This window comes from Lontra canadensis, unplaced genomic scaffold (assembly GCF_010015895.1).
Source record: "Lontra canadensis isolate GAN:19392208 unplaced genomic scaffold, GSC_riverotter_1.0 scaffold11, whole genome shotgun sequence".
NCBI lineage: Eukaryota > Metazoa > Chordata > Mammalia > Carnivora > Mustelidae > Lontra > Lontra canadensis.
Window position 1 is genome coordinate 6,424,458 of NW_022631005.1, and position 10,168 is coordinate 6,434,625.

The following is a 10,168-nucleotide window of genomic DNA, read 5'->3' on the forward strand; positions in this document are numbered from 1 at the left end:
ACATTTCCTTGCTTGGTGTTTCAAAAGCTGGAATCCTTAAAATGCATTCTTTTATTATTTCTTCTGTTTACTACAGCAAGAGTTTTTAGTTTGAATGAAGATGTATAATATTAATTATAGGTGAAATTAAGCTGCTGAATAGATCACATCAGATCTGAATGTTCACTTCATGTCCCGTAGGCTGAAAGGCTGGCAATGTTCAGATATCCTATCAGTATTACATCTCTTAAAGTAAGAACAGTGAGAGCAATCCTAGAAGCAACAGCTTGATTTCAAAATAACAACTCTGATTCACTTGGAATGAGATTACTGCATTTTGGATAAAGTTGAGACTAACTTAAGAGCATTTCTGTCATCTGATGAAGGCTGATGGAAAACATGTTAAAATGATATATTTTAAATTGAACTCAAACATTTTTTAATGTTGAAATATTCCTTACTGCTACTGTCACAGCTTGACATAGCCCCATTGGCAATGTTATTAGTATGGCTAATTGTTCCTGTCCATTAGATTACTCACATTTTTCTGGAGCAGTTTGCTAAATGAGGTCAGCTTTCTGGAACCCCTAAATCACCAATGAGAAGGAGATTAAAGGAACAAGCTTGGGAAGAGAGGTAGCCATCCAATGTGGCATCCGAATCAGAGGAGGAACAATGGACTTACTAATGACAGTAATCAGAGCACCGTGGTAGAGCCAGGACACAAGTGCCAAAGTGTTATTCCCTGGGAAGCATTCCTGTCAGTCAGTACATCCAGACGAAGAGAAATGCCAAACTTTGTTTTTGGTGGATTTAACAATGGACAGAGTCATCTGTAAGTTTTCCACAGAAATCTATTTAATGTTCCAAAAAGGGAAGGGACACAATTGTACCATCTTAAAATATATTACATTACACATAGTATGTTCTTGAGTACAAATAACTCACTACATTTTCTCCTGGAAATCATCACAAGAGGTTCATAAGGAAATTACAAAATGCTACTTCTTGGATTCTTTAAATTAATTAAATCATTTCCCCTGGCATTTTCTAAAGGTACATAACTTTCTTTGCGGATAGTACTGGTTTGCAAACCAGTACTATATTGTATAGTACTATTGTATAATACATGTTTGCCAAGTGCAATGGTACTTTATGATAGTACTGATATTCAATTCTGTTCAGGAAAATGCACAGATAACAATGCACTAAGAAAATGGCAAAGTTTTCTCATATATTTTTAAATGTATAGACAAACTAAGCTAGGGCACTTGTTTGTGTCTGCTTATTAATAATTAACTAAATATCCCCTTTTTTAAAAAAATGGAAAAAACATAATCATTTAAAAGAATAAAAATCAAAAAGCTAAAAAAAGAAGACACTTAAAACAAAGAAAAACAAACTCAACTGTTTGTTTTCCCATCCCCCACCCCCCCGCCTCATATTCCATGTAATGAAATATGAGTTAGGTTCTTTCATTATCTATGAAGAGCTGGTGACTCCCTAATCAAGATATACAGACTAAAGAGTATGCTAAAGTAAACTTTTGTCTTTTATTTTACTCTACATTTAGCATTTAGTATTTTTTAATTCAGCAAATAAAGCAACTATTCTGCTTAAGAATTATACTTAAAAATCACTTTAAGAAGAAATGCAACAATTGGTCAGATTTTCAATACTATTTTATTGCAACTGTATGAGTGTTTTCTAAATTGTGCATTACACCATAATATACAGGATTACAAACAAGATTACAGTACAGATTGATTCCAGTGGTACCAGTATCACATCTCAAACAGCACTTATTCTGGACTGCATTTTACATGCAATAGCTATTGTTCTAATTATGAATTAAATGGTTTGAATTTATTTAAGCTACTGTACTAATTGACTACAATAGGTATAAATCCCAACATTAACAACCTGATTAGATTTAGGCTCAGATTTATTACATGAATATATGACAAACCACCATTTGTGTGACTATGTATAAAATCATGCATTTATATTTTCTGGGAAGATCAATAGCTTCAGATTCTCTGTAAAATCATGGAATGCAAAGGAGTAAAAGACTAAAAAGAAACAGTGCAAATTGTATGTGATAGTCAAGCAGCTTTTGATTTAAAGAAGGGTATGTTGGCATTTGTTTATAATATGTATATACAAGCTTGTGCAAGTAATGTGTTGAATTGATATGTTTTGATAGGGACTACATCTCTCTTTTTTTTTAATCCTCTTAAGAGTTATGGATCTGGTTTTCATTTTAAGGAGAAGGAAAGACTTTAAAGTGAAATGAATTGCTCAAATTGTGCAATTTTTTTTACAATTAGAGAGGAAAGAAGTGCTAAGGCAACACAATAACTTTCTAAGCACTTTTCTGCTGGTTTAAATTAGTTAAATTATTTTGTATAAATTAGATATAATTCTACTTTTCTGATATGTATAAAAATTGATGAAGCTGCATGGTTTTAAAATAGGAAATCCACATTATAAAAAGTCATTAAAAATTCTGTACAAAATCACAACAAAATAATTCAGCATGGGAAAGGTAACAAGTAGTAAAATGCTGGTTGAAAAATATATATTTATATATATTTTAATTGGCCCATTACTAGTTTAAAAATTGCATAGATCCTAATTATTGCTTGTGATTTTGTTATCCCGATCTGATAATTAATATGATCCGAATACAGCTACACCAAATTTGTGGTGCATTTTTTAACTGTATTACTTTTTTTAAAATAGAAGAGCTATAGAAAATAATACATAAGGTGAACAGGAACTTTGATCCCCTGTTTCTTCCAAAGGCAGTAACGACAATAAATACATATATCACTTGAAGCTTGGAGTATTTGCACTTTGCAGCAATAGTACCCAAAGTGCTGCCTTTTGTAAACACCACAGTCACTGTAAGCACAGTGGGTACGTTTCCCGGGGATGGTGAAACTGACATGCCTCTAATCATGAAAGATGGCATTGAGCTGGGCACTCATGACTCGCTCATGATGTGAATGGCTATCGAAGGACATGATATTGTCTATAGGGATCTCACAGCGAGGGGCAGTGGCGCCCGAGAAGATTGATCCGTGGCTTTGGGCCCCTGCCAAGGTCGCTGCAGGATAGTGCATGGTAAAGGCATAATTTTTCTCAAACTCCGCGGACGGTTCGTGTTTGAAAGAGAAGTTGCCATTGATACTGAGCGGCGGGCTGAGGGGTCCGTCAAAGGAAGGGCTGGTGCAATCAGTCAGGGGGCTTTCAAAGAAGGGCTCGAGCGCAGCGCTGTAGGCGTGCGGCGGCGGCTTAACGTGGAAGACGTGGGAGCTGTCCATGGTACCGTAGGGCGGACTGGGCAGCCCCGGCGACTGGTAAGAGTAGGGGTGCACAGGGAAAGAAGCGCTGGCGGTAGGCAGGTGCGGAGGCATGTCCTGGTTCTGCTCAGGCAGAAAAGTCCGAGGATTAAGCTGCAGGCAGCCGGCAACCAGGTTGGTGGTGGGCTGGGATAAGCCCTTGCAGAGAGTCTGTACGAAGGAAACCAGATCAGGGCTTTTGCCCGAACGCAGGATCTCTGACAGAGCCCAGATGTAGTTCTTGGCCAGGCGCAGCGTCTCGATTTTGGACAGCTTCTGCGTCTTGGAATAGCAGGGCACCACCTTGCGCAGGTTGTCCAGAGCCGCATTTAGCCCGTGCATGCGGTTCCGTTCCCGGGCGTTGGCCTTCATGCGCCTTAGCTTAAAACGCTCCAGGCGCGCCTTGGTCATCTTCTTCTTTTTGGGACCCCGTCTCTTGGGCTTTTGATCGTCGTCTTCCTCTTCCTCTTCTTCCTCCTCTTCCAGATCCTCGTCTTCGTCCTCCTCCTCTGCCCCGTTTCTCAGTGAGTCCTCTTCCGCGTTCATCGCTTCGAGGTCGTCCTCCTTCTTGTCTGCCTCGTGCTCCTCGTCCTGAGAACTGAGACATTCGTCTGTCCAGCTGGGAGGACCCTGGGGCTGAGGCTCGCCCATCAGCCCGCTCTCGCTGTATGATTTGGTCATGTTTCGGTTTCCTACATTCAACAGGGGTGGGGGAGAGGAACAGAAAGAAAAGGAGGAAAACGCTACATTCAAAAACTACCTAAGCCTCAGCTCCCACTCCCTAACCTTGTAGAAATGCACGTGAGGAGAAGTACCAGCTCACTACAAAATGGATGCCCCTAAGAAAAAGTTAAATGCTGTGTTTTATAATGGCGCGCGCGTGTCCCGCTGACACATAGGAGACAGGGCAGGGCTGGAGGCGGGGGAGAGAGTAAATATGTGTATATGTACACTCCTGTGTGTGTGTTTCCTAGTGGTTGATGAAAGTGTGTTTATGGTGATTATGTGACAGAATAATATGCGTGAAAATGAGCATACATTTCGACTACTTCATGTTTGTTGTTTGTTTTTTTTTTTTTTTCCTGACTACCTCACATTTATCTGCATGAGTTCAAAGTCACTTCGCAACTCCACAAAAAATGAGGAGTTTGAAAATCCCAATTTTATTTGTTCCCTTCTCTGCCCTGGCTTCTTGTACTTAGCGATTACAGTTGAAGAGCCCTTACGTAATTTACTAACGGTGGCAGTGATTTTTAAGAAGATTATACTAACTGGAGATTGAAGAGCAAATGCTTGGCGGAGAAAAAGTAGTATCCACCAAATTATTTCACCATTAACGAAACATTTGGCAACAAAAGTGGTCCGGGGTCTCCATCCCACCCTCTCCTTTTTTTTCTCGCCTCCCACCACAGTCCCTCTGCTGAATTTCCACCTTCTACAAAAGCTCTGGCTACATGACCAGGGCTGAGGGCACGGCGCAGAGCGCCCTTCCACGCACTTGGGATCAGGTGCGGAAGGCTCCTCTCTAATAAACAGCCCATTGAAAGAGCTGCCCGCTCTTTATTGGGGCTTTTCAAACTTCGCCTCAAACCTCTTTTTAAAAGAATGAGTAATTATAATGGTCGGCGATTGGCAATAGAGAAGTTGCCGCTTCTAATAAAGAAAATAAAAAGCCTTTAGTGAGACAACTGAATTTCTGGCTTTTGCAGTGGCTGCTGGAGACTTGGCAGCCTCTGGAGCAGTAACAGGTAGCAGGAGTTGGTTCCTCTCTCCTCCACACTCCTCCCCTCCCCCCTAACTAAACTATCTGTCAACGGGATTTTTTTCCCCCGGGGTGTATATACTCCGGCTATCAAATATCCCTTTTACTCACTGAAAAAATAAGTTGGCACTTCCAATGTGCATAAAATAGATGCACACAAAACAAATCTTGGTATCAGGGCTTTTCTTTTTTCTTTTTCCTTAACTGGAAGAAGTGAGAAAGTGAACTAGTTATTTGCTTTCATGACTTTGAAATCACCACTAGCAAATAATCAGAGTTACTGTGCATTATTTTAAAAATCCAAAGATGCTCCTATAATTTCTCCCCTCCTCAAAACCAATATACTAAAACATTTTATTTTTTTTTAATCAGAAAACCTGCGGTGGTTATTTGAGTGATGCGAGTCGAAATGTGTGCGTATTTGCCTGCAATCATAAGGAGGAGTGCCTGTTTCAATACACATACACACGCTCTAAAACGCACACATTCAGAATATGTGTAGGTATATCCGGTCTTCAATTACTGCTTTTATTCTCAGGCAAAAATGAAAGAATTGTAATTACCTGCAGTTGTTAGTAGGTCCTGAGCAGTGATGGTCTCATAACCCTGGGGCCTCCGGATGTCGTGCCTTCTGCGTGGGGCGAATTCCTCGTTTCCCGGTCGGGCGGGCGCTCAGGTTATATAGGCGGGTTGGTGATGCTGAGCGCAGGCGGGGCCGGGAGCGGAGCGGCTAGCAGGTCCTTGCGCCCGGCGCCTGCGCACGCGTCCAGGCTGAGCGCTCCCTTCGCCCTCCCCCACCACCCGCCCCTTGAGCATTGCTGCTCTCCCACCCTCCTCCGACTCCAGCTCCCCTAGCCCCCACGCCTACCCCCGCCCCATCTCCTTCCTCCCCGGCATGCGCCATATGGTCTTCCCGGTCCAGCCAGGAGCCGGGGACCACGTGACCTGCCCATTTGTATGCCGCGGAGCGCTCCATTCCGGCCCCTTTGTGGCCAGAAGAAAGTGGCCCATCTGTCGCCAGTTAGAGACTCCGCGGACCTGTTTTTACCCGCAGGAGAGATTAACCCTTTCGGGCGGCAGAAGGGAGAGGGGGCAAGGGGGGAGGAGAATTGAGGGAAGGGAGCGGGAAAGCTAACGTTGACTGCGTTTAGATCAGAGTGAGTGGCCCGCGTTGGGGCGGGAAGTAGGGCAGAGGTGAAGGAGGCAGCAGCGTGGAGACTGAGGCGTGCAGGGAAGCGTCCTAACTCCGTTGGATGTCTCCTCCAGGCTTTGGTCTCCAGAGCACCAAGACTTTCTGCCCTCTCTGAGTCGTCCATCTCTGGGTTTCCTCCTCTTGGCAGACACTTTGCTTATTGGCGCCAAAGGGTGGCTTCTCCTCATCTCCACCGAACCTTTAAGAAAACATATACTCCATGTAAAAACGGCTTCATCTGTAAACTCAGCTTTGATGCTAGTTCTTTAGCCTCCTTAATTGTATCGTCCACTCCCACTCTCTACAGTCCAGAAATTTTGTACCAGTCTACCACCAGTCTACCACTCTACCCCACCATACATAATGCAACTCGGTGTACCCCCACCTTCAGCTACCCCTGTTCCTAAAGACTTCCCCACAGAAGTCCTGGCCCTTGGCGCAGGTTAGTCCACACGCTCAGGCCGTGGCTCCTTCCGCCTCAGAGCTCTGTGTGTGAAAGCTGGGGCACTCCTTTGATGCTTGGATTCTGCCTCTTTGCCAAGGCCATTGGATTGTTGCAAAGGATGCCCTCATCTGATGCCCCTTGTTCCTTGCCATAGGCTGGCATTCCACCCTCTCAGGCCTGTGAGTGGGTACTTAGTTCAGACAAGCCTTCTCAATAGGAGGATGCAACCGGCCTATGCTAAATGAGTCTTTTCATTCCTCTTTCAAAAAAGAACTGTAACACAACTCTGGAAGGGGTTAATGGCCATGACTCCTCTATACCTCAAAGACACTGTCTTGATGCGACCTCCACCTTGTCCATCAAACAAAGATCATAGAGATTCCTGACTAATTCTGAAGGAGCTATATTTGTGTTTGAATGGTGATTCTTTATTCATTCCTACCAAGGCAGATTTTAGTCATATATCCCATCTTTTCCATTCCTTCTCCACCAACTTCTTCTCTAATCCTCCATTAACTAACACCTTATCCCTCCCAGACCCATCGCCCCTTCAAATGAATGCCTCGAACTTGGATTGTTTATTTAAAGGCAATCGTTCTAAAAGCCCCTCAAGTTTGCAAACAATGTCAGGGTTGAGCAGCAGAAGCTAGGTGCCTCTGGGAACTGGAGGGGCGATGCAGTGGAGAGGGGAAGAGGGTTCTAACAAGATCACTGGTGTCTGGAAGGTGGTGGTTGCAACCTTCCCCGTCCACTGAAAGCATGACGTGAATTATGCTGAGTTTCCAAGACCAGAGCTGTAAGGAGATTGTGCTCTTCTGCGTTCACTTGTCAGTGTACAAAGAGCACAGAAGAATGTCAAATAATTCACCTCAGAACCTAGTCTCATTATTTACCCCTGCACCGTCTGTATTATCAGTGATGGGTTAAAACTCAAGGGGCTTGGAAGTTAAGGCGGGTCCACAACTCGCAGGTCTGAGGACACTTGCTGCAGGGCGGACCAAGTGCTCCCCACTCTCCAGGCAGCCGCCCCACAGGCTAGCTCACCATGCGGCTACTGGCTCCCTGGCTCTCCCTTCTTGGTCTTAGATGAGCTTTAGGGGAAAACGTTAGGGGCGAATGGAAGAGACGACCCCAGCTGCCCAAAGACCCGGGGATGACCTGGGGGATCCCTCCTTTCCAGGGAAGCACAAACCTCCTCAGTTTGCGACATCCTGTGGAATAGAGGAGATTCTTGTGGAACCAAATGTTCCAGGGCAGAAAAGGACTGAGTGTTTCGCCACCCGATACTCAAATGCGCAAAGTGCAGAAATTAGTAGACCCGTTCTTTCCCTTTCCTTCTAATAAATTCACCCCTAATCCAGTGCTTGGGATTTATACAAAGAAAAGGCCACTCCGGGACGTTCCAGAGACCTGGCGAGGTTCGGTCTCACTGGCTCTTAATGAGCCTCACGGCCCACAAGAGCTTGGGAGCAAACCCTCCTCTGCGCGGGGAATGTCAATCCCCCAGCGAGGGAATCTTGGCGCCGAGAGAGCCCAGGCTGGACCTCCCGAGGCGGCAGCCGAGTAGTCGGGCGGGGAGGCGAGAAGTACAAACTAGACCTAGATTGAGGCGCTTATTATTGAGAGAGACGGGGCGAGAAAGTGAGGCCAGACTACAGTGGTGGCGTTAACGCTGGAAGAGGATCTCCTGTCGGCGCTGTGGGGCTCGGTAGGAGGCACAGTCGCCGCCCCCGGCTTCTTATTTTCCTCTCCCTCTTTGGACTTTGTTTCGACAGTTGCACACTTTTCCCCTCCCGATTGCCTAAATTCTCGCCCTTTCCCTCTGCCCGCGCTGCCAGTTAGCGGTACTCCTCCAGCTCCAGTCCCCACTGGGCGCTGCAGGCTGCTGAGCGGCACGCGAACCGCACGCGCGGGTAACAAAAGCGGCTTTCATGACTCACTGCCCTCGAGCAATGCCCCAAATCTGTCGCCCCCCGGGTCCCCGCTTGGAGCGCGCGGCGCGGGCCGGGAGGTCCCGGCCGTTAAAGCAGCAGCAGGAGCGCCGGCGGGAAGGGGGGCGGGAGGAGGCGTGTGGCCGAGGTGGGGAGAAGGGAGTGTGGCCTGGGCAGGGAGATTGGGGGGGAGGGGGGCGTGTGGCACTGTGTATGGGGCGGGGGGAGGCGAGATGGAGGCGTGTGGTCGGGATGTAAGGAGTGGGAAGGGTGTAGCTGGCGGCGCGGGTGGGGGTGGGATGTTCGACGCATTCACCGGGCCTAGATAAAGAGCAGGGGCAGGGCCGGCGTCCCTGGCAGTGACCTGTTTCTCGCGGAAACAGATGCTTGCTTTTGCAAAGGGAGGCTTGCGTTCAGTGAAAGAATCAAGTGTAGCCCGGGTGGCCCCACCGACCTTGAGCGGCTCCCGCGTCCTCTCCCAGCGCATCCCAGGAGGGGGGTGTCCTGGCCTCATCCTGTTCCAGAAGCGGGAGGTGGTAGGAGGCTTCGGGGCGGGTGACACCGTAGGACGCTGGGGGCCGAAGAAGTCTAGGGCCAGAAAGCTGTAGGTAGGTATTTCATAGGCCCGGCAGCTCAGGGGCCTTTGGGAAGCCAGAGGGGAATGCTATGGGTTCCCCCCAACTTCGCCTACGAAGCGCCAGGTTTGCGCCTACGCCTCCGGGGAGGCCGCTGGGCGCCCAGGTCCTGGCCAGAGGCTGGAGCTGCCCGGGCTCGACAGCCAGGCGGCGGGGGAAGAGCCGGGAGCAAGAGAGAAGCTATTAAAATGCCTTGCCGTCGCCCCGAGCGCAAAACCCGTCCTCCCCAAATCTCCTGGGCTTGCGGCATAATCTTAATTAAGATAATTGATTCATATTGCACCTGCGAGAACGGAAAAAAAATTGATTCCAACCCCCAGCCCCACAAATCGCTTAGAGCTATTGGATGGAGCACAACGCGGCTGTGATTTGGGAAGTGATTTAGTACCGGGCTTCCTCAGCTAGGCCTGCCTGTGCTCTTTTATTTATTATTTATGTCCTCCTTGCCCCGCCGGGGCCTAGGGGGCTCCCCTTACGGCGCCTACAGGGCTCAGAGGGACCTCGTCTCTGATTCTCAGTCAGAAGTGAGGGGCTTTCCTTAAACCATCCAACATGCAAATCCACAATGTAAAATCAACGCGCGGCTCTGAGCATTGTGGCGGGTGTAGGTCATCCACATGATTGCCCAAGGCCTCGTGCGTTAGATGCGCTCTGTGAGTGTGCTTAAGTGTACAAGTGTGTGTGAATCTGAATATGGGTGTATAAGAGTGTGTGAGATTGTTTGAATGGGAGTATGAACGTGTGTGACTGTGTGTGAATGTGAGAATGTGTGGATGTGAATGTGAGAATGTGTGGATGTGAATGTGACTTGTGCCAGTGTGTGTGTTGGATTTTGTGAGTTAAGTGTGTGTGAGTGTGTGCATGAGGGAGTATTCGT

At 47.0% G+C, this 10,168-nt stretch overlaps 1 protein-coding gene across 1 annotated transcript; it reads right to left on the reverse strand.

Annotated features, from left to right (window-relative positions):
• Positions 1-1,643: 1,643 nt before the first annotated feature.
• On the reverse strand, positions 1,644-5,846 carry NEUROD1 (neuronal differentiation 1). The gene is made up of 2 exons (XM_032856055.1): positions 5,652-5,846; positions 1,644-4,018 (listed from the first exon to the last, which is right to left on the reverse strand). The coding sequence occupies exon 2, from the start codon at positions 4,005-4,007 to the stop codon at positions 2,937-2,939; it is 1,071 nt and encodes a 356-aa protein (XP_032711946.1). The 5' UTR covers positions 4,008-4,018; positions 5,652-5,846; the 3' UTR covers positions 1,644-2,936.
• Positions 5,847-10,168: the final 4,322 nt, after the last annotated feature.